This window comes from Terrapene carolina, unplaced genomic scaffold (genome assembly GCF_002925995.2).
Source record: "Terrapene carolina triunguis isolate 2854851 unplaced genomic scaffold, T_m_triunguis-2.0 Scaffold132, whole genome shotgun sequence".
In the NCBI taxonomy this organism is placed as follows: domain Eukaryota; kingdom Metazoa; phylum Chordata; order Testudines; family Emydidae; genus Terrapene; species Terrapene triunguis.
Genome location: NW_020664483.1, coordinates 11,391,762 through 11,417,403, shown reverse-complemented (window position 1 = coordinate 11,417,403; position 25,642 = coordinate 11,391,762). Strand labels below are relative to the sequence as shown.

Below are 25,642 nucleotides of genomic sequence, written 5' to 3'. Positions count from 1 at the left end.
CAGAACTGAAGTTTTTGAAAGACATGTTTCTTTACAAAATGAAATTGAGAATTTAATGGGTGTCTTATATTCTTAGACTGATGACAGATTAAATTGATTTTACAAAAATAAGAAACAAATTTCTTACAAAAGGAAGATTTTCACACCAAGCAAATAATCATACACCATCTCTCCCTGTTAATCATGGCATTTATTTCTGTCAAGTATTTACAAGTTAAAATTCGGTCTGTTTAATCATACAGTATTGCCTGTTACAAAACATTATGTCTTAAGTCTATTTGATCACAAGCAAGCTAAGACTGGTTCTTGGAACTCTGAGAAATTGCAATCAACCATTTCTCAACACCTGACGGGGAAGGAGCATGTGAAATGCATTTTAAAATGTGTGGGGTTTTATCATTATTGAGAAAGCACAGTCTCAGCTCAGACTTTAGAGTTTCATACTGATTAAAAATGTAGCGATATTCTGCATATGTGAAAAAGAAAGTGTAGCAGAGATCACACTATAGAGACAAAAGGATTGACAATTATCTTCTGTGCCTATATTTATACCAAGTCCATAACTAAGATGATGAAAAGGAAAACTTTCCCCACAGTGATTCATATTCAGCTACTGTTGTAAGATTGGACTGTTTGAATTAATATTTTATTTTAGGTAAGGATGGGGAAGAATTCTTCCAGATCACCGAGTCCTTTTACCCTAGTTATGCAGATGATTTAAATAAGGGACAGAATTGTTTTCTATACACCTACAGTCCAAAGTTTGAAGTTCTTATTAACTGTAAAGAAGAGACTCAATCCAAACATCTTTGAACTTGAGGAAAGCTCAGATTTGGACACAAATTTATTATTCAGGACCAGAAAGTCCTGTAAAGTAACTATCCAATGGGGGCACCCAATGCAAGGAAGTGGGCAGAGAAGAGAAATACCAAAGTGAGGAAGGGTGTATGTACAAGCCTGGATAGAGAACCCAGAGGGAAAAACTAGTAGACAAAACAGAATATTAAGAGAAGAGAAAACCAACCACGAAACGGCGACAGGAGGATGGGGAGAAAACAAAACTGATAGAGCATGCTCTTTCAGCCTGTAGTAAGAAATGGTAGTTTTTTCAACAACAGAAAATACTGACAGGGAGAGAGATCTAATAAAAAACAACCGATGTAGAAAGAGTTTAAAGACCAAAAGGAAGACTAAGCCATAGGGGCGGGCAGATTAAAAACCAGAATGAGAGAAGGATATCTAGAAAAAAAAACCAAACAAAACCTGAATACATGTGTTAGCCTGTTTGTCAGCCTGAGATACAATTTTGGGTTTGACTTTTTGATACTCTTATATTAATAGGTGTAAACAAAGGACAAAGACATTGTGTTTTACATCTGCCCACAAGCAGATGGGATGAAAAGAGACAAGACATGGAACTAAAGTGTTACAGGGTATGGTGGGAGTGTAATACATGAGCATACACTGGAAGGCTGCTTGGCTCCTCTCTCAAGCCAAGGTCAAGCAACCAGTTAGGAGGGGCAAGGAGAAGTGGGGGGAAGGCATAAGACGCACTAAAAGCCAGAGAAAAGCTTGGCCTTGCCCAGAACACAACCTCACTCCTTACCCCTCCAATGGGATACAAAAGAGGTGGGATGAAGACCCCAACTCACGACTCTCCCAAATAGAACATGACCATAAGTCGTAAGGGGTGTGACTAGGGGCGTGCACTGAAGGTATATTTGGGCCTGCTGAGGAGGTGGGAATGGGGAAGGGGGACAAGGGGGAAGGCAAGGCTCTGCGGCATCAGAGCTCGGAAGGGGGACATGGAGTAAAGGCTCTGCGGCGTTAGAGCTGGGAAGGGAGAGTCGGAGTAAACACACTGCGGTGTCAGAGCTGGGAACGGAACAGACTCTGCCGGCATATAGAGCTATGGATATGCTTGCTTGGAACTAACCTCAATAAACATAGCATTGCTTGCACTTTGGACTTCTGGTCTTCTGCTTTCTGTCTGCGTGACAAAACCAGGGGAAAGGGTGAAGAGAAAGCCCTCTACCAACCTGACAGGCAGAGTGTTTTGATGTGACATTTTATTCATATACTGTATGTTGATTGGGTTCCTCTTCAAACTGTGCTGCCACTTTACCAATTTTGAGGCTATGGGTGCCAGACATTGTGGCACTTGATGGAATTTGAGCCAAATCACTGCTGTTACTGTTCAGCATGCCACTGCTTTAGCTAAATAGGGTTGGTGTTTATTTCTAAAAGTGGCAGGTAGTATTTTGTTTTCCAAATGTCAAATAGTATGTCTCTGTTTCCTTCTCTGTCAATTTCTGCAGCAAAGTGTGCAATAATACAAATGAACATTAGAAGTTATGTGTTTTAAGTCTACTGAACTAACAATATAAAAAAGGAAGGATTAGAAGGCAATACATTTGTCTTGAATTGATTTATATAAAATGCAGACTGCTTACAGTGGTGAGCTATTGGAAGGTATCTAAGTGAGTGACTTGACAGCTGTGTCTAATACAAATTCCCATTTATTTAAGATAATAAAGACCTTTAGGGGGGACTGGATTGGTAATGGGACATAGAGCCTTTCATTTATAAATTTCTGGTTCAAATCCAGCTCAGGGTAGCAGTTACTGGAAGTTATTACCACCCGATGGCTGTTTAGTGGACTATGTGAAATAAATTGGTGCTTTCAGTCCAGATCTCAGTGGATAAGTTTCCTCCCACAAATGTCACTTCCACAGCTGGAACTAATTCAGATTTATATATTTACTGTAGTCTCAGAAGAGAGTCCAAGAACTGAAAGAGCATGGAGAACGAACTAACCCTCTTCCATTAGAGATGGTCTATCCAGTTCAGGTTTGGGAGATATTGACAAGGAGGTATCCATTTCTCATTGCTTTTCGTCTTTTATAGATATGTGGAGGAGTTCAATTCCCTGGCCTATTCATCTGCAATATTTCACGTACATTTCACACACATTTTTTTAAATTGACTCTTACACTGCATATCTTTGGGTAAATAATGTTTTTTTTTTTTTAAATGAATAATCTCAACATTGCTCATTGGATTTACTAATTGATATTTATTTTTCTCACTCATCATAGGGATCCCCTACCAAGATGTTTATTGAAAGATTAACCTCTCTATCACAAATATATGATCAAACAATCTGACCCACAATCTAACCTCCTTTTCAATAAAAGCAGTCTGTAAGGACCTTGAAACACATAAAATAACCTATAAAAACTACAATAAAACCATATATATTGAAAGGACTAGACCAGATTGGATTCTGACAATCCTAGCATTAAGAAAGGACAATATCGAGTTAAAAGTTACTGTAATAATTTTAGAGGTCCTGAGCACCTGCAGCTCCCATTGTCTTCACTAGGCATTTCAGGTGCTGTCTGCTCTCTTACCACCTCATAAATTTTCACCCTGAAAAGGAAATGAAAGAGCTTTGTCCACTTCTTCCCTGATGGTTTGTCTGTTTGCTCAGGTGGCATTGCAGTTGGTGTGGCATGCTTTGGGCTTGGGAAAGAACTTTTTCTTCGTTACAAACCATCAAGCTCAGTGGGAACCATCACAGAAGTAGTATGTTATGAGGGCCAGAGCCTACCTCGGGCCAGAGCACATGAGAGTAAGGTAGGCCAGGATAGAGTGGAAGCATCTGAACTGTGTGTGCAGGAAAAAAGCTTTAACACTGAGTACAAATTAATGGTGAAATCTGTTTCTTCACTTTAAGAAGGGACAAGAGGGAAGAATTTCAGTGCTAATTGCCAGTCTGTTTATATAAGGCTACAGAGTGAAGGAAAGGGGAAGATTAGGTAAGTTTTACAGATGGATAAAGAAGAGGGAATAGTTTCAGTTAAATAGGTTAAGGTAAGCCAAAACTTAGTTTTGAGGCGATGTATTTCTTTATCAACTTTAAGTGGCTACACCACTATCACAGGTTATTAAAATGAATACACTTTAAAAAATTCTTATTTATTTACTTTATTTTCACTCTCAACGCTGGAAGAAATTCAAAGACTAAAACTTGTTTCTAGTTAATTTGGTTTTAACTTCACTTCCAGGTTCTCATGAATTAGCACAATGTTTCAATCAATACATTTTAAATTAATGTTTCCATTGCAGCATGTATGTATTTAGTTTTCTTCAATGGAAACATATCTGTCCTATTTTGTAACAGATGCTTTAACAAAATCTAGATTTTGGCTCAAATTTCCCCTGACAACGTTCCTCTAACAGACTCCTCTCCTGACAAAAGTAAAATCTTCCAAAAGAATGGATGTAATAATGGGAATTACGAGGCTTTCAGAACATATTATATTAAAATTATCTTGCAACCTGCAGTCTCTCCCAATATATCTATTGGTATCCCACCCCTCCTTCATTTAATATCTGTGTAGATACACAGATCCCATGGCAGAATTAAAAATGGGAGTTAAATTCTGCAGCTTACATGAGAGATTGATTCATTCTTTCTGTCCATAGATACCTGGAAAAGCCTTGAAATTGTGATGAAGGAGTGTTAATAGCTGCAGGAGGCTGAGAGATACTAGATCATATTCTGATTACAATCTTACTTCCCCACCCTCCCAAGCACTCCAAACCTAACATGAATTGTCATCTAATATCTTACTTATGAACTAATGGCGTTCAAGATTAGGGCTCTAAACCATTTCCCAGCTAGGAATCAAAGCTTTCATATGACATTTGCTACTAGCTGCAGCTGTTTTCAAGATATTGACCACTAAAACCATATTGGAATTAGAGTGAGGGGACGAGCAAAATTGACCAGAACAACATGATTTTAAGATCCTTTGTTTCACAACCTATTAGAGAGACAAGCAAACATAGCAAATAAAACTGGACCAAGCTTTTCAGAGTTATAAAGCATTTGTTTATAGACAAAACAGTTTGTCTGAAAACTATTACACATTTTGCTCTAAAACTAAAGGTGAATCTTCACCTTGGCAGAGTCTATATTGGTGTCCCTTATACAGTCTTCCTGCCCCACTCCATATGTATGCATTACACCATTACAACTCCCTGTGTACCTCTTAGGCTCTCACTGATACACTAATATATATCACCTTATAATTTGAACCATTGAGTCTGACTGTGACTTGGAGGAATATGTTGGTGTAAACTCACATGGCTAAGGGCCAAAAGAAAGGAATATAACAAGAAAAACAACTAAGAGGAAAGAGTAAGAAGGTGTAATTTAAAAGTAGGCTAGCATTATTTAATGTACGTCTCCTTCTAGCTCCTCATTATGTAATTTACACCAGTTTAGCCTCTCCTATCCATCAGTGAGTCTAAGTAGTTATAAGAGAGTAAGAGCTGAAATAAATATTAACTTGCACCACCTTAAACATACTTCTAAATTTGGCCTTAGAATTATAAATGGTCCCTTGGAAAAGTGTGTTTTTTACACTAATAATCCAAGACAATATAGTAAACCCAGGAGATCAGACCAGAGTAATTTTCATTCCCTGCAGATGCTGTTTTAAAGTTTTGTTGTATTTGTCATAATTAAATTCCGTTCCCAATTTACCAGTTTAGGAATAAGCAGCCCAGCCATGAAGCAACCAGTACACAGTAACATGAAAACTTAAGCTCTTCTGAAAGCAGCCAAAGTATGATGTCAAGAACTTAATTTTTCTTACCATGTAGATAACCTAAACAATGCTTTAGCTAAAGATACCTGCAGAAATCAGAGTGAGCAAAAACATTTGCACTGTTACATACGTAACTGCACTGAATATACATGCACACAGACACACATCTATATCTATATCTATAATAATCACCACCACATAATGTGTTTTTTGAAAAAAAGGTGACATTCACAGAGATTAACAGTTTTCTACTAACATCATAGACAAACAACACAAAAGGACAAAGATTAGAAAGATGAGAGAGAAATACAATGAGATTCTGGAGAAATAAAAGCTAACAACGTTCAGGTGAAATATTTTAAAAACAAAAACACAAAGTGGGAAGGTGATATCTGAAAAGTGGTAATGCTATGAGAAAGGTAGCAACAGCAGGTAGCAACATTAATAAATTCATAACGCCATATGTCAGCAAAAAATGACAATGTAATATGGGCCTCTGCATCCCGAAGTATCATATCCCATGTGATAGGCTCTCTCTCTCTCTCTATGCCACTGATGAAATAGCACTTAAAATACATAGTATAACACCGATTAATCAGTACCTGGTTTTAAAAAAAGGTTCAGGTCTTAGTGTGTGGCTCCAGCCAGTGCCTCCTTTGTTCAATGTGGCCTGGCAGCCCCAAACCCAGACACATCTTCTTCAGCTGCCTTTCTGGAAATCTGCTAGCAAGTGTCTTCTGACCACTTTTTTGTTACTAAAGCTTACCCAGCCACTTACGTTCAGTGGTAGGTGGATAAGGGAACAATAGAAGTTTCAGCTACAGACTGGTGCCCCCCTCGTGGTTGGGCATGGCATAGCAGCCCTTTTCACTCTGTCACCCCCTGTTGGCAGCTGTTCATTATGCAGGCCAGAGTCCAACCACCCATATCTCAGACTTCCTAGCACCCTCCCAAAATGTGGCCGCTCCAACCCTTTGTTCATTGTTCAGTGTGGGAAATCTTGACTGTCCACAAAACTTCACTGTCCAGAAGACAGTCAGACGTAGGATTGTGGGATACTTTTGGTGGACTCCCAGAGCACAAGTTCAGTGGGGCTGCATCTGCACTTCAAAGCAGTAGGACTTTAACCCTGGGTCCCTCCACCTTGGCTCAGATCCTCCACCCTCATAGGGTCCTGAGACCCTGGGTCCAAGGCCTAAATTAGCACAATTTGTGTGTAGACAAAAGGGGGCTAGGCTTGAGCCTCAGTTTGAACCCTGGGCTTATCGTGCAGTGTAGACCATAATCTGGGCTCAAAGGGCCTTGCCCTTTTACTCCTGAGATTTACACCGCCCCTCCTGTAAAGGTTAGTAGGGAAATCCAGGCCTAACTCCAGGGCCCTTGTGATAAACTGCTACGGTCTATTTCTTTTGATCCCTCCCTAGTTCCCTGGGCTGCTTCCCACCTTTTTCAGTTGCACAGCTGCACTCTCCAGTCCTCTCTCCCTGAAGTTTCATCTCTGGGTATGTCTACACAGCAGTTAGACACCCATGACTGGCCCATGCCAGCTGACCCGGGCTTGCAGGGCTCAGACAGTGGGGCTATTTAACTGCAGTGTAGACTTCTGTGCTCGGGCTGCAGCCCGAGCTCTGGGATCCTCCCACCTTGCAGGGTTCTAGAGCATGGGCTCCAGCCAGAGGCCAGAAGTCTACACTGCAATAAAACAGCCCTGTAACCCGAGTTCCATGAGCCCGAGTCAGCTGGGGCAGCCAACCACGGGTGTCTAACTGCAGCATAGACATAATCTCTTAGTGCAGCTTTTCCCAATTTGTTGCTGAGGCGCTCTCACAGGTGGTTATTGGCCTCTCTGGCAGCTGCCTGGAACCCCTTTCACCCATGCTGCTCTCTTCCCTGAGGGCCAGGCTCAGGGTATAAACTCCCTATTGCAGCTCTGGTCTCTCAGTCCTTCCTACAGGAAGCACCCAGTCTGGTTCTCAGCTGAGTCTAATCCTTAATTACCTGTCTTCCCTCCAAGTGTCACAGAACGGGTTGCTCCACTTCTCCCAGTTACTGTCAGTATGGAGCTTATATACCCCATCACAGGGATCCTCAGCACTACACTCTGGTACCTGGAGCATAACTGCGCTACTGGGGCTGTCCCCAGAAAAATCTTTGAATACTACTTGATCTACAAGACGGTCACCTCACTCAATGCACAGGCTCAACCGTCGGTGAAGCAGAGAGCTGCAAGAAGAGAAAGGACTAGTGGACTCAGATAAGCTGAGCTCAATTCTTGGCTCTATCATAGGCTTCCTACATAGCTTTAGGCAAGACCACCTCATCATAATGCATACAACCCAGGGGGCTGAATTGTGATTACACAAACAACTTAATCCCAGCGTTTCCTGACTTTTCGGTACATGACTTTGAACTTTCAACATTCTTTTCTAATAGTTTTTAGTATGTAACTATATATAGTGTTATAAAGTTTTAAGTTAATGACACTCCGGGCCAGATTCTGACTTTATCTACATAGATATAAACTGAGTTACTTGTGTAACTGAATTCAGACTGTGGCACACACAAACATAGGCCCCATTCCCTCAAACACACACATGGTTAACTTGAAGCAACCATTCACTTCAAGTTAAACGTGCACTTTGTAAGTGTCAAGAGGATGCATAAGTGTTATCAGGATCAGGGTCACATCCAATGAGAAGTGGGCGTGACTCAGTTTCTCACATTCAGCTAAATCCGGACTATGAAATTCTGTGCTGCAGCTCAAAAGCACAGTACCGAACTCACACCCAGAGGAAGGTGGGGCTAAGTGGCTTTAAGCCATATTTTTGCCTTTCTGGTATGGGCTGCTCTGGGAATTAGAGAGGCCCCTCAAATAACTTAGACAGCCTTGGGGGCCTGTCTAGGTTACAACAGCTTCCCTGGGCTGCCCCACAAACCTCAGGGCTGCCTGGAATCAATACAGTGTATTGGACACTCCTCCCATCTCCAGCATACCCCCCTATTTCAGGACTTGTAAACAGAACCTCAGGAGACAGTCTTAGGTGTCTCACTAGGTAATCATCCCCCTGGATGGAACTGGGATTAGGACTCCCCCTAACCCCGACACCAAGGGGCTGGTTCAAAGATGAGGATCTCACCCTGAATCAGAATTTAGATCCTAATTTTCTTGCTTGAGTTGATCTCTTAATATATTTAGAACATAAAGCCTGCATAGTTATATGTCAATAAAGCACTGGAAGCCTAAAGGTGGTATAAAGTACAAGTAATTAAAGCAAATGTTTACTGGGTTCACCACTCCTATATTCTTCATGATTTCTTTTGCTTTATTTTAAAAAGCTGAAGTGAAAATATCTATGTCCCTATTTATCATCTATGGTCTTATTATTTCAGTTTACAGGTCATTTATATTTTTGGTTTTGGAATATGTAGCCTCGGAGGAAAAAGAGGTAGTCTGTATTTTAGCCTGGAAGACAGAAAACTAGGCTAGGTTGTTTTTAAAGATTTATGAACTACAATATAATATAATTATTTTTAATCCAGAGAGAGGTGTTGAAGTTAAGACTATGACCTCTAGGACATTACAATCCTAAGCCTCTCCTCTTCACTGGGGAGATGGCGGATCGGCTTTTCGTGTTCCAACTCACACATATGGTATTAACTCTAAGGAGTTTTTGTTTTCAAGCACCTAGTCTGTGCCAATTTACTTAAAAGCTAAATCCAGGTTTGGGAGAGGGGCTGCATATTTTTCAGACCAAACCAATTTCAATCAAAAAGTGCCAACACACCATGAGGTTAGTGTCATGTTTTTCTACAGTAAGCAATTTATATCACTACTTAAATGAGAGAGACAAAAATTACATGCTTCAAAGATTAATTTTCAAGTACTGAGTATGGGGTTTTGGCTATTGAGTGTATATATTCAAGTGGGAGCAGCAGCAACCAATGCAGTTGAGGGAGCATAAGCCCCCTGATTCTAATCTCCTCTTTTCAGCCAATTGTAACTATCAGAACTTTTATTTCTCATGTTTCTGATGGAACATGCTTTTTTTTTAAAAAAAAGTTTCAGCAAAAACAGTGGAACTATTTTGGAATATGGAGAGAGTGAAATAAATTAGCTTGTGGCAGGGAGTGGGGAGATCTGAGACGAGAGATCTAGTGCCAAAGTGTCTGGAGGTATAAAAGCAGAAATTTAGCATGGAAATGTGTCTCACTGAGGAGTCATCCCATTGAGTTTAATTATTTATTTGACTGAATTAGAAGCCTTTTTTAAAACTACACCTTGCACATGCATTCTGCAATTAATATAATTTTTAGTACATTTGGGGTCAGATTCTCTTTAACTCATCAGCCCATTTTTCCACAGATAAACCAAAAACAAATCCTTTCCACCTATAAGATGCACAGACCTCAAATACGGGAGATAGTTACTCTTTCCTCATCAGTCAAGTGAGTCATTGTGTAGACAATCTGTACCGATTAGTTCCTTGTATTTATAAGTGAGAGAGAGAGAGAGAGAGATCATCATTGCAACAAACCACAGGAATTTGCTTGGTCTCTGATATATTCCCTCTCAAGTACAAAATAGCATTGACTTTCTGTGCTATCATACATTGCAATCTCAATTTGCTATTTATTATCTCTCCCAGGTGCTAAAAAACAAACAAACCCTGCTTTCAGTGAAACTAAAAATTAGACCTTTGTAGAAACTGTAGCAATTTTGAACAACCCTTTGCAGAGCTATGAAGATTTGGCCAGGGGGAGGCACACCAGTGGCATCTAGATTTCACTGTCTGCCATTACATCTTATTAACGTACACAGTACATGCACACAATGAACTCAATTGCTGAGAAAATGGTTTCGTCCTCCACTGAGGCTTCCCCTCCCCCACACCTTTCCCCTGCCTCCCCCCACATACTGGAATTCAATGTTCAGTGAGTGGACTCTGACAAACTGTCTAGAAGAGCAGGATTTAGATTTAACTGTGAGGATCAAGGGTACAGTATCTCCTTTAGCAACAATGAATGTATTTGATAACCGAACAATTTGATTTGAACTGAGGATTTCTAACTGTATGTACCATATGTCAGCCCCACAGAGATATATCATTACACTATTCACAGTATTAACATACACATAGCTGCACTTGCTAATTAATTTTTAAATAATCTATCCATTAAAAAATTTACCCAGGCGAAGATCAGACCCAAAGGAAAACACTGCATCTACTTGTGATGGAGGAAAGATTCCTACTGATTCGCATCAGAATTTTTCAGCGACTGGCCTCTGAACCTGCTTTTTCTCTACCTAAAATGATGACAGACTCTGAGGACTTGGAGATGTTTGAGCTTGTTTTGACACAATATAATAAATATATTTCCCCTGTTTCAACATGGTCCCTAGCTCTCTCTGTGTAGAAAAACAAGCTATAAAGCTTTACAATATCACATAAAACCCTGTGTAAAATATGAACAGGTTTAACACTAAAGAAATCATCATCAATATCTCCCTTTCCAACACATTAACAATATATGTGGTGTACTCACTTGCTAGTGATTGGGTACAATAAGTCATTAAGATAATTGCAGCCAATTAGACCATATTAAAACACAGGAAAGATTGTATTACAATTATTTTCAAACAGGACTATAAAAGACATACATTGGGTTTATAAAACAGCTTTGAAAGCTACCCTTATATCAATGAGAAAACACACTCATATTTTCACTGGTTTTGTAAACAGTAAACTATTATAATTCCTTTCATATGAAAAATCTGAATATAAAAATTGTCATGCTAGGAAAAGTTTTTCTAATTTTTTGTTTCTTCTTTTTTTTTAATTAAACATTTAAGTAGCGATATAGTTCTGAAAGATATAAAGAAATGTTGGCAGCACATATTGTAATGATATGTTGGTTATAACAAAGAACTGAAGCTAGGAAGTCCTTCTTAGTTCAAACCTTAAAGCTCAGCATTGTCTCAGTGAACACACTTCTTGACCTTCTTTTGGCCAAATCAATTTTGCTATAGATAGTGTGAAAGCTCTGGCAACAAGATGCCGCTACTAAGTTGAGGTTCCTTGGCTAAACGGAGTATACAAAGATCCTTCACTGGATGGCAGTTATAACTTTTATAAACTCTTAATTACAATAACGATGTATTCCTAGGCTTATTAGCAGCGCCTTTAAAGCATATTACATCACATGTCAATCAAATACCACAGTTGCTTGACCAGTGGCACAGCTGCATTTCACTTACATATTGAAAGACAATCATGGCAACAGAATGACCGTCCAGGACCAAAAAGGGTGTCGGCTGCCAAGTTACTCTTCATCTAACAGTTATATATCCCTTGGCCACATTTACGTAATGGGAATGCTTTCAATTCAGTTTTGCAGCCAGGCCACATTAAGAAAATGTTGAAATATAACAAACTGAATAATCTTGCAATGATGGTGCTACGTGTGTGCAGTTAATACCATTGTGACAGGGTGGTACCAGGCCTTTTGAGGTCCCCCCCTGCTGGAGGTCTTGCGGTCCCTACCATACCTTGCACCAGGAAGAGAGTAGCAAAGGTGGGGCCTCCAGACTTGCCTAGAAAGGCTGCAGGGAGGAAGCCAATCAGAGCCTAGCAGGCACAGTTAAAAGGAGCTACAGGGCCTGAGTAAGCCAGTTCCTGGCTGGGATCAGAAGGGTGCTCCACTTCAGCCACAGGAGCCTGAGCGATAACCAGAAGTTGAGCTCTGGCTGCATTTTGCTTTCTGCACGGAGAGCGTGGATCTAATGTACTAGGTGACAGGGAAGAGACCCAGTGGGAAGAATCCCAGGGAATACAGGAGCAGCTAATCGATGGAGTTAAAGGGAGCAGTGCATGCCTGCTGTTTGTAGGGTCCCTGGGTTGGGACCCAGAGTAGTGGGTGGGCCTGGTTCCCCCCACCGGCCACTGGGGAAGTGGTCTAAGCCCCAAGAAGGGGATAAGGTTCTATACTAAAAGCCCAAGAAAGGGGCTGGAATTTAAACAGAACCAGAGATGGGGCTGAAGACCCAGGAGAGGGCCACCCATTTGTTGGACTTTGTTACCCTGGAGGGGGACTGAATGAAGAGATGACCTGGCTGGAGAGCTGAGGCAGTGAGAACCAGTGAATTACAAAGTCTCAAGGGAGAAAGCTCTATAACAGGGCAGGGACAGACTTAAACCTAGCCCAGAAGGGGCTGAGAACTGAGCCCAGAGATAGGGCGAAAAACTACAAAGGGCCCAGCGATTGGCCCTGTTGGACCATTGTTACCCCAGAAGGGGTTGATCCACTGTTGACTGTGTGACTTAGCCCGAGGACTGAGCAACAACCTATAGGGGGCACGAGGAGAAATAGAAAATTGCAGCACCACACCCAGCCGACAGCAGGCACACATGAGAGGTTCTGCACCCTTACACAGCCATATTGACAATAGTTTCTTTGAGGCATGCTCACACTATGAATTGAAAAATCACGTGAAATGATTAAAACAAGTATTTTTGAATCAACAAAGATTAAAGACTAGTGAATATAAATTCATTTTAGACAAATGGGAGTTTTTTTGCTCGATTCCAGTAGCTTGCATAGTATGTGTGTGCGCAAAAATTAAATTTTCCTGTAGACCAGTTTGGAAGTACTGTACTGCAGCTCCACCACTGCAAATCTGTGTAATTAACCTTTTAATTCTAATTCTGTAAGTGATCTCAAAGCAAATATGCACAGATTTAAATCTACTATTTTATGGTCTTACCTTACACTGGTCCCCCTCAAATGTTCATCTTTTAAATACAGAAAATGATTATGCCTACATAGTAATGGCACACTTAAATCTCCAGATAACTTTGATTAAACAAATCCAGAGGCTGATTACTCCCACTGCGGCTAATGCTAGTGTCACTACTAACTACTTATTTCACAGCAGGATTTGCCTTAGAGACCACATTAACATTATTACTCCAGATTGATCTACATTGCTGTTTTGGATTGATCAAAAATATAATGCTATATATGGCATTTCCTAAAGGACTGTACTAAATATAAACAGTGAGCAAGGAAATTTATTCTAAATATTACAGCTTTATTAACAATATGAAAATATATTAGCAGTACTACATGTCTAGCAGTACATTTAATTTGAATAGGGATGTCTTTTTGCTTTCAAGTCTTTATATCAAAATGAGTCACTGAAATGAAATCTACAAATACAATACGTTCCTGCTCAGTAAAATATATATATATATATATATATATATATACTAGATTCTTTTCATGTGATTTATATATATATATATAAATATAAATAAATCACATGAAAAGAATCTAGTACTTAGTTAAAATACAGAATTTACAATGAAAGCTAGCCTGTAAGATTTCATTTGCCACTGAATGGCTTGTCTCATGTTAGAAACCACAAAATATTCTTTTTTTCTGGGTTTCTATTTTTATTATTAGAACTTAAAAGATTTGGTCATTAAAAAAATATTAGCAATAATATAGGACCATCCTTAGCACTCTGTGGGAGTAGGAAGCCCCAAGTGCCCATAATATCGATAGCATTTTGTCAGTATGACTTCAGTAGGAATCAAGGGCATTAATGCCTTGTAGAGTCAGGCCCTAATATTTTAAATGTGTTGTAATAGTCCTACCTCCCCCCATGATAAATTCTACAAGCAGATAACAGCCCTTGAGGCTGTTACGCACCCTCGGCTCTGGCTACAAACTGAACTCACATCTCGGTCCATTTTCTGCCAGAAGAGCCGGCAGGGACTATTAATCAAATGAGACACAAAACAAGAGGTTGCATATCTTTTAAATAGATACTGTTCGTGTGTTATTTAGAGTATGAACACATCAATACACTACTCAGTGTTTTAAGACCAGTTGTGCAATACTTAGAGGGAACTTTTCTTTTCAAAGGGATAAACATAAGAAGTATAGACGTTAACTATCAGCCTGAGATAGGCATTAATGAAACATTCTGTGTGTTTTTAAAATCTCTAAAGAAGTGTTTGTTAAGTAACAATAGATGACACAAAGCTAAATGTGAATTCAGTAGCTAACTTGGTTGGAATTTTATGGAGTGTGGGTAGCCTTGTGTGGGCTTCTGCAGCATAGTATAATCACCATCTGGCTTCTAACTTCTACTCTAAGTATACTGACTGTTAAATTAGCCTGGTAAGTAGAAAATGATTTCAGCTCTACCGTAATGTAGGCTGTTCTGCTATATTGTGTGGCTTTCTGTAATGTGTTCTTAACCAACATTACCAGAATACAAGTATGTTCACCTTAATTTGTGCAACATTACGACTACTTGAGGAGGAAGAGAGAGGAGGGAACTTTCCATTACTTCATGTGAAATCACTTGGATGCAATATTTTACCTGCATGTTATGTATTTCATATGGTGCTCTCTGACCCTAATGTTCTCAAACAGTCTAGTAGTTGCAATATTCTAACCATACAAAAAAGAAGACTCCAGTCTAAACTACAAATCTTGGTATCTCTCATCCAAAAATGTTACTTTTCCCTTCTCATTATGTGAAGAAAAATTTAGCAGTCACTGTCTTATTTAAGATAAACAAACTTGGCAAAACCTGAAGTAATAATACAATACATAATGAAGTAGATTTCAAATGTATCCATTATTTTCTGTATAGTTTATCACACCCTTCTATTTACCAGCTACAAATTTGATAACAAAACACACGCTCTTTCAAATGTCAAATTATCTCCAGGAAGTGTTTTTCAAAGTTCCCTATTTAGCAAAGCAATATTCATCATAATTTTTGAATGCTAAATCTTCTAAAACATTGAGTTTTCACTCTAGGCCCAATCCCACAGCATGTGGTACACAGGCAGAATGCTGTGCCTCTAACTATTGACTTCAACGGGACTACTCTCAGTTAAAGATGTCTGCCTTTTCAGGATCAGGGCCGTGATGGGCTGTACTCCCCACACTGGCTCTGAAAGAGTTGAATTAGGCCAGGGGAGCCCAGTCAGCCAATTAAACTGCAAATGGGAGATTTAGGCTGTGTGAAGGACACTAACTAGGAGGAAGCTCACCTGTGAAGGAACAGGCAGCGCTTCTATAGAGCCAGGAGGTTGGCAACAGTGTAGAGGAAGCCTGTAGTCTCTCTCCCTGAGATAAGGGAGAAGGAAGGGGAGATAGGAAAGGGATCGAAACCTAGGAGGAAAGGGTTACCTAGTAGACCTAAGAGAGAGGGGCGGAGAATGAAAAGCTGGGAGAAGCACGACAGGAACTAGTTCAGGGGCAAGAGCAGTAAGGAGGATGTAGCCGCAGACCTTAACTGCTCACCGTAGGGCCCTGGGCTGGAATCCAGTGGAGAGGGCAGGCCTTGGTTCTTCTACCGTCCACTGCAGAGTGGTACTGCTAAGGGCAGTGAACAGGAAGATTTGCCTAAGTCTTCACTACGGGGGGGGTCGATTTAAGGTACGCAAATAGCGTAGCTGAAATCGACGTATCGCAGCCGACTTACCCCACTGTAAGGACGGTGGCAAAAATCGACCTCCGCGGCTTCCCGTCGACGGCGCTTACTCCCACCTCCGCTGGTGGAGTAAGAGCGTCGATTCGGGGATCGATTGTCGCGTCCCGACGAGACGCGATAATTCGATCCCCGAGAGGTCGATTTCTGCCCGCCGATTCAGGCGGGTAGTGTAGACCTAGCCTTAGTCACTGCAGGAGCGACTTAAGCAGGGCAGTGGGTGTGAGAACGACCTGACACTGCCAGTGCAGAAGGATTTTATGAGACTCCCCCGGAAGGGGAAATCACAGTGTGACCTGACCAGAGGGCCAAGTCACGAAGCAGCTGTCCTGCGACTCCGTGAGCGGGAGGAGAGCAGATTCAGTGGAAGAGGAGAAAAGGGGTGCTGAACCAGGCGGACCAATCGCCAGAAGTAGGCATCACCCAGAGGTGAGAAGAGCACCCTGTAACAGGGCCAGAGACTGGGGCAGGTAACATGTCTAGAACAGTCTGGGGTGCTGTTGCATCAATGAATAATAGTAACATCCATGTTGAAAAACATGGTACTGAACACTGAAAAAATGTATTTAGGACTATCACTCAGCCAAGTACTGTAAGGGAGCAAAGCGACAAAGAAATTATTAAAAACATGTGAATTATTAATAACTTAATATAGTTAGTATTTAAAAAACACCAAAAGCCATGGTAATACTGCCAAGGCAAGTTATAATCCATATAGTAATATCTTCCAAACAAATTGCTGATGCATAACAATAATATCATCACTGTGTAACTGGATGACTGACTTTAGGGCTCCTGTTTGGTATAGTTCCTGACACAAAGGATAATAGGAAATAGTTTCCAACATCAAATTGTCATACTGTTATTTAAAAGCGGACATAAATTGACTTAACAATATGCAATGGCTCTTTGGCTTCTGTCTCCATGAAAACACAGTCCTGAATAGTTAACAATTCTCAAATGGATGTTTTACGATGTTTAAGTAACAAATTAACCTTTAACAAATAGCTTCTCAAAGAACAAGGGTAAATGACACTTAGTCAAAACATATTTCAATGAAAATCTAAGAGAACCCAAGAAAATCTAATTTTGCCCTTCTGCACATATGTTGTATACCCTTGTTTTCTTGCTGATCTGTCTGTTTGTCACTGGGTGCATATTTTCCACATGACATGTTGCTATTTGAACAAGTAAAAAATACAGTTGCAGAACTCTCATTTTCTGACATTTCAATTTCTGGACAGTTTGCTATTCCAACAACAGGTGATTAAGTGGAACACTTACTGGTACTTTTCTGTCTACATTGTGTCATAGTATGTATGTGATTTTTAACCACTCCTAAAATAAAAAACTATACGTCTCAAGCAGGACTTCCTTCCACAAAAACTAACGGGTTTGAATTAAAACCCATCAATTGTTGTAAAACTTTCCAGTAGTGTTTGTTGCTTTGACTTTTATATTGAATTGTTCTCATTAAAATATATGAAAGGAATTATGCACCCAGTGGTGAGTAAGTTTTATGTCTCATCCCTCCCATGTATTTTAATGAGAAAAAATAAATATCAAAATTAAACATGAGCAAACCAATTAAGGAAATGTAAAATTAATCCAAAACTTTACCCATTTCCAGATCTAACACCAAACCAAACTATTTTTAAAGGTTTGAATGTGTTTTAATGTTTCTGGGCCTCTGCTCTTCCCAGTTCCCGAAGTGCCAAAATTCAATGGAAACCTGTTCTCATGAGATTTAAGGTGTTGAAACAGTCTGAATAAGCATCCAAATTCTGGGATCTAAAGCAAACACAACTATGAAGATTTTTGGGTGTATCTTCATTGATGCAGACACAGCAAGGAAACAAGGACAGGCACTTGGATGGATTTTAAGCAGCAGGCCAGAACATAAACACAGGGGAGGGGCACTACCCGCCCATCACCCATACACTCATACCAGGCATTTAGTTGATTCCAGCATAGAGGTTACAGGGCTTCCACCATATAATCTGTAACTCCAGGTAGGCTCTCCTTAGCCTAGTCCCTAGGACTCAGCTCGCTCTGAATCCTACCACACAAATCCCCATTGTGAGGGGGACCTAGGGTGCAGAAGGGTGGGGACCTCAGCCTCTAAGGGCCATAAAGTCTAAACCTATCCCATGAGCCCAAGGCCCATCACCAAAATCCCAGGTCATTTACCTCTGGGAACCATTCATTTTATGCTTTTAACCACACTGGAAACCAGCCCCAAGTTGTGATGAATTAACAGCTCAACCAAGTACCTCAGCTAGGTACTAAGCGCATTCCTACTTAAGCCACTGTGGCTTGCAGGTGCTGTGAGGAAGGCAAAAAAAACTTCCCTGTCCTCTGCCAGTTGGCCATGGGAGAAAAAATTCCTTCCTGACCCATAGTTCAGGTGGGCAAGGTGGAACAGAGTTGAAAGAGGCTCCACAAGGCCCCTGCCCTAAGTTAAATCCTGCAAGCTGGGGAATGCTGGCCAGTGAGTGCCAGAGATTTCCAGGGGCTGAGGAGCTACCTGGTGTCCCTCAGCAAGTGTCTCCCTCCCTTGTTGCTGGGGCTGTCCCTTTCACTGCCGGCCCTATCATCAAGTTCCCCTACCCATTGAGGGGTGTGGGTGGCATTTAGTGAAACCCCAGCATGAGCGCTGGTAGTAATGTTATATAAAATCATTTTATTTCAATGGAGATGGGGCAGAGAAAGGGTTAGAAAGAGGTTAAGGGCTTTATAGTGTATATATAATGAAAAGTTGACCTAAAACAGTCTTGCCACTACTTCTAATTCTGGAACAATTAACTTAAGTTGACCATTTTGAAGTGTTAACTGATTGCTTCTGGACAGGTAACATCTATAACCGACTCTCTTTTTATACAAACCTTCACAGTATTTTTGGCCAAATACAACCCCACACAACTATGCCCCATGGGTACTGCTCAGCACTTTCCACGCAGTGGAATTCACCCCTTTCATAATTCATGAATTACAGATGGCAAAATCTGGCTGTAAACCTTAACAAAGGTTTCTATTTTATAGTTATCTCTGTCACTTAAATAATGACTAAGTTGGCATGTGTGTAGTGTTGTGTTTTTGTTTTGTTTTTTTGTTTTAATTAGGTAATTCCATTTTAGCAGAGACGATCACGAAACAACCAGGACCAAAATTTTCATTTTTGTCTGACGTACCCCAGCAGGACCATGAAAACACTATGTCAAGTCTTAATAACTGCAACGTGAATTGGATTTTACAGGAAAACAGCCTATGGCAAAATCAAAGAGAAAATCTGAATACGTTTCGCTAAAGCACGCTCCTCGCACTGGACTGTGTGCGTAACTGAGAACCTCAGGTGTCACGAGAAGATCCTCGTGGTGCTTTCTTGAAATTCACATATAAGCACCTCTCTTAATACACATCTCTGTAAGATCCCAAATCAATAATACTTCCTGCATTTATACATTTTATAGGATCTTAAATAATATTGACTCTTATCATAACACACCATGAATACCCTGACGTTTATTTTTCCAAGTTTGGCTCAACCTCTACGCAACAAGGTCAATCAAATAACCTTCTACCTTTTTAAACAGAATGGGAATTTTAACAATCCCACATTCAAAGTGCAAAAACATTCCAGCACTGAAAACTGCATTCCACTGAAAGCTAAAGTGTGACAGATGCCTTCACAGTAATTGCCAATCAGCCTCTACACAGCAGCTGAAAACACAATACATCACTTTGATCTCCTCAGCTCTCAATGTATTCACAATCAAGAAATCTGCGTGACGAATATGAAATCTGCATCATTTCCAAAAACTGTCTCCATGGAACTTAAATATGATAATGCACACTTTGTTCCTAGTCTAAGTTATTTCAGATCCTCAGACTACCTATTATATAAACATATATATAAAACAGTACACTATACCTTGTAAAAAATGTAAGATAAAACATGCATTGTGTTTGTATTTCCACTATGTAGTACACCTGAAATAATTATTTTTAAAAGTTTAAATTGTTGAAAGGATGGGAGAGGAAGAGATTGTCACAAAACATGCTTAATGAAATCACTGCTAATTTTCTAAACGAATACCTAGTTGAATTAGACTTCTGGGGTGGGGGAAAGCATGTGAAAAGTTTGTCTGATTTAAAACAAAAAGTGTGTGAAGAAGTTGACTTACATTTGGCAGGCAGGTCATATCCACAAGTAATTTTAGCTTGTCCAGTCTCACAGCCACACAAGTTGCGACATTCAGCAACTAGGCAGGGCCCAGCAGCTCTGTGTATACAGCCATCCACTACAAAAACAAAACAAATTGATTAAATGTTAACTAGCATGATATATATTCATATGGGTATGTGGATACAGACAGATATTTACTGCAGATTTAATATGTATAGTGTGTGTATGCATACATACCCACAAGGATATGTATATTTATTACACATGTGTACAGGTGTATAATAATATTTTTGCACAATAAAACATTCTTGGCCAATAACACTTAATATTCAGTCAGCCAGCTGTTGAGTGGGAAAGAAAACGCAGTAGAAAAAGCAAAGCATATTTCAAAATGTTATTACTGCTATTTATAAAAAGAGTAAAAGGAACATCTAGCCAAGGCTCTAGGCCACAAGTTACCAAAACAAAAGTCGATTAACCACAGACCATCAAACTCCCCTCTACTGCACACATCTGATTTCTCTTATATTATATAGACCATTCAATCTCACTGGACTACTCAGTATCTGCATAACATAAAATCCCAAGAAGTAATGTTCATCGATTTGAGAATTACAATCGCTATCTTGTTTTGACACTTTTTTACATTTGTGCAATACTCAAAAGTTAATTAAATCATAATTATAGAAGACTGCAATAGCAGCTAAGTATGCAAGAAAACTAGTACAGTTCATGGATCTCATTGCCCCCAAGAGTCAGCAATAAGAATCTCAGCAGTAGCAGAATAGTAAAAATACAGGCACAGCATTTTTGCCATCTCAACAAGCAATCAAAGAAATCACATGGTAATTAGCGAACAGAGTACAGGAAAGGGCAGTATAAAATAAGGGAAACATTAACTGAATCAAAGAAGTAGTTGCCATGTGACATTAAGTCAGCAGCAGTGTCGAAGTCCCATCAAAAGACAACTGCAGAGCCACCATTACTGGTGAAATGTTTCCCATATAGGTTCAGATGTGATGTTAACACAAAAATAAATAAATAAAAGCAGAATAAGCCAAAATATAAAGGCTGTAGGTGTATGCATATTTATGCACACAAAGTAAAAACGTATTATATATGTACTATGCAGTTGTTGTGTTCAGATGTAACCAGTTAAAAGTTTAAGGGTCTCAGGGATAGCAGGTTTGGTCCACTGTTCTATGCAATGATGAAGAGCAAGAGACGAACAGGATTTCAAGAGCTTGCACAGGAGATGTATACATTCTATTCTCTGTGCAGTTCTTGGAGCTTCCCGCATGGTGTCATACGGTGGCATGGCAGGGCTAGATTGGATGGATTTGTCACTATGCAGAGCCACTGACTGTTCATTGTTCAACCCCTTGAAGCCAGGATACAAGAGCTTAGGGAACTCTTGAAACCCTGAATGGAAGATTTCTTCCCCAGCACTTCCCTGCCAGGATACAGTCTATATTCAGAAGGATTGTGAAGAGTATGGACTTGGTTCTCATGGTGTTGAACATCTCCATGAGATGCTGAATGCCCACAACACCAATGAAGTTAGATCAAGTTGAGGGTACTTAATATCCTTGCAAGACTGAGCCCTTATTGCATTTTAGAAATTTGATTGCTCTCTTTGATGTGCTTTCTGCCCGTGTTAGTATTCAGACAGCCCTGATAAAAATGTATAAATGATTCCTTTTAATCCATCCTGAACATATGCCATTAAATTTCCAACACGTCATTCTGAAGAGTTTTATACTAATCAATGAGAAAGAATTCAAGAATTCTGTTTCGTAACGTTTCTACTGAAATGTTCCGCAGTTGTCTCATTCAAAACAATATCTATAAAATGTGTGTCAAAAAGGCCTCCAGCCATAAGCAAGTTGTGTGCTACTTATCATAATACTGGGTAATTACTGCTCCATTGTCCAGCTATGTTGGAAAAAGGACAGGAGACACTGGATTTAGTTTAATTAGGTGGCAACTTTATTCTTAAATGTCTGGGAGTAACTGGCAGATAAAAGTGTGCAGTGCAGGTAAGTCTATAATCATTTCAATATATATCTGAGGGGGGCTTCTGTCAGCCCCTCCTCCTTATCCATCCAGGTCCCCAGCCAAACCGCTGCTGGGACCTGACCAGCCCCCCTACTCAAATGAAGATTAATGGGGGGGCTATACAGGAGGGGGTATTGGCTCCCTCCCGTACTAGTCATAGGAGCCTTGAAACCCCCATTTATGCTCCTTTAAAGAGTATTTCCTTTAAATCCTTTACCAGTCCATTTTATCTGGTCACCGTATCCCTTCTGTACAGAGTACCTGCACTGGACATCTGCCCCACATTTACAAAATGAGCGGTAACATCGTACCCTAATTCCTGTTTTACGTTCGCCCCAGCTAAGCCCCCCCAACCCGCCGTGGGGACAAAACCTGGTATTTCACCAATTCTATGGGGGGGAGCTGTTTCACCTAGTCCAGGTAAAAGAGGGCTTGGCTTTTCCTGAACCAGCATGGACCTATATAGTCCCTCCTTTTCCGATCACCTAGTGTCCCCACGCTGACCTGGTCTCCAACTGCAGCAGAAAGTCACTCCCTGGCTCTCTAGCCCTTAAAGGGGTGCACACATTTTCCAACAAGCCAGACAACGGCCCCCCCACTGCTTAATATGCAGTGAGGTCATTACCAATTATAGTCGCTTATAATCCAAGGCTCCCTACTCCCTAGATAACCTAAAAATGTCATTTGAAATGCATTTTTAAAACCTCCATTCAGTTGACTGAGATGCTAATATAAAAACTTAAGTTTATAACCCGTGGGGAGTGGGAAAACACTTCAGATGTTTCCAGCATTCATATTAATGTTATTTAATTGAGGAACTCCCACATTTTCCCCATCCAAGGATCAGTAAAACCAATACACCTTGTGACCTCAAACATTTTTTGTAAAAAAAAAAAAAAAAAAAAAAAGTCTTTACAACATTAATGCTTCATCAACTATCAAGATAAAATGCTATTCTGAATTATTAATCCTTTCCAGTATTATGCCCTGATTCACAAAGGCACCTAAATTCACTCGGCGCCCAAGTTACCAAAGTAAAAGTTCCCTAGGCTCCTATGTTTCAGCTTCTGGGTGTGCACACTGCTGCATCTCTCTGGGCATCTGGACAAATCTCTCTCACCTGAAACCAACAGTGATTCACAAACCAGGGAAGATAAGCATTTGGCTCCCTAAGGCACAAGCAGGACCTGAGCCAGTTAGGCATGCTCAGAGGTCACCTATCAGATCAGGTCCCATTCAGAATCCAGCCAGAGGAGGAAATGGGCTGTGCGCCAGGGCCGCCCGGGGGGGGAGGGGGCAAGTGGGGCAATTTGCCCCAGGCCCCGCAGGGGCCCCCACAAGAATATAGTATTCTATAGTATTGCAACTTTTTTTTATGGAAGGGGCCCCCAAAATTGCTTTGCCCCAGGACCCCTGAATCCTCTGGGCGGCCCTGCTGTGTGCCCACCTTATCACTTTTAGCCCAGTAGTTAGATTTCTTGCCTGGGATGTGAGACACTGTGGCTCAATTCCCCAGTCTCTGCCAGAGGGAAAGCAGAGATGTGAACAGGGGTGTGATACCTGTCAGGAGAGTGTTCTAACCACTGAACTATGGCATATTCTGATATGGGGTCCCCTCATTCACTCCTACTGAAGCTGTTCCACTGTGGACAAATAATAGAAAAGTGGTTGGAGCAGGGGGATTGGACTCCAGGGTCTCCTACCTCCCAGCAGGGTGCCCTCACCACTGGATTACAGAATCATTCTCACATACACTTGCTCTCTCTCTGGATAACCATCATTGGGATAAATGGACACTGCAAATTTTATATAATTTCTAGGTGTGCTTTCTTTTTATATATAACATCATAAAGAATTATTTGAACAGTTACTACTGCTGCATTAAAAATCATCATGCTGAGTGGAAAATGTGAATAATGCAAAACATCATTTTACAATTAGATGTAGGTCTATCTTTAGTAAAAAAAAAAATATTCTGTAAGATTAAAAATAAAGTGTGATAATTCTCATTGCAAAAATATATGCAATGAAACCTACTGCCAAAATGAGAACACACTGCATAATATAAAATATCTGGCAAAGACAGGAGTGGCTTGGCAAATTTGAATGTGATACTTCAGTTGCTGTTAAAACACGTCTTAGCTATTTTAATTCAAAAATCATGTACAGGGCATGCATAGAAGATTTATATGAGATATTTCATTTTCTCTAGGAGTGTGCTGACTAGCAATGCAAGCTAGAGTGAAGTAAGCATTGTTAGCATAACTTAATCAAAATTACAGATAATGGTGACAAGTCAGGAGGGAAAAACGATGGCCAAAGATATACTGTTATTGTACAGAGATGGAGGAAGAAATGTACATGATAATATTGGCATACTGCCATATTACTTTTTTTAATAAAAAGATGAAGACTCTTCAACATATTGGTTTAAGACACTTCAGCTGTATGATCAGTTTGATCTATAACTGATCTGCAATTCTGGAACAGATTTGTTTCACTCGTTTGGAAAATATTAACCATTCACCACTGTTTCTCTCCTAGAATCCTTGTATACAACTAATTGTAAAAATACAGATAATTAGGATTAAATCTGATCTAATTTGTATCATGTGACAAAGACAAATTATCACAAAGAGTCACTTTCTTCTAACATTGAACAAAAGCTTCATTACAATAAGGAGAACAGTGTTATTCCGAAAGCTATTCTGTCTCTTTCTCTGCTTCACTGGCGAGCTTCTGCATAGAACCTTCCTTAGGCACCTCCAGTTGGCTTCCTACTACAGATTTAAGGAAACAGTACACATAATGATACCGACTGCCTTTGTAAAGCACTTGGCAATCTATGGATGAAAAGTGCTAAGTAAGAGCTAGGTATTATAATCCAGACACATAATTCCCAAATTATCATATGGATGAAGAAAGTCCTACAGATCAAACTGTCAGCTTTATGTGACAAGAAAGCATACAAGAGACAAAAGGGTGGAACCTCTCTCAGAAATGTAAGCTACATGTTGGACGTGCATTCTGGCACAAAGACATCTACTTACACTTCGTTTTTTGTTTGCTTGTTTCAACAGAAATAATTTGCCAAAGTTGTCAAAAAATTATTAAATGTTTCAGTCCAACCAATCTGCATTTCCAGGTAGAATTCACAGGACTGTCCCATCTCTGAGACAGAATAAGTAGTTTATAGACAAGGCAAAGTTTTGGTTATCAGCATGATTGTTGATAGATATGACCTAAACATGTCGCCTTCCTCTA

General features: G+C 40.1%; 1 protein-coding gene across 1 annotated transcript in view; it reads right to left on the bottom strand.

The window, feature by feature from the left end:
- Positions 1 to 25,642, bottom strand: part of MACROD2 (mono-ADP ribosylhydrolase 2) — a 1,327,587-nt gene that overhangs the window by 865,316 nt on the left and 436,629 nt on the right. Inside the window, exon 5 of the mRNA XM_026653173.1 lies at positions 20,319 to 20,435. Within this exon, the coding sequence (XP_026508958.1) occupies positions 20,319 to 20,435 (117 nt within the window). The remainder of the gene's footprint in view (positions 1 to 20,318; positions 20,436 to 25,642) is intronic.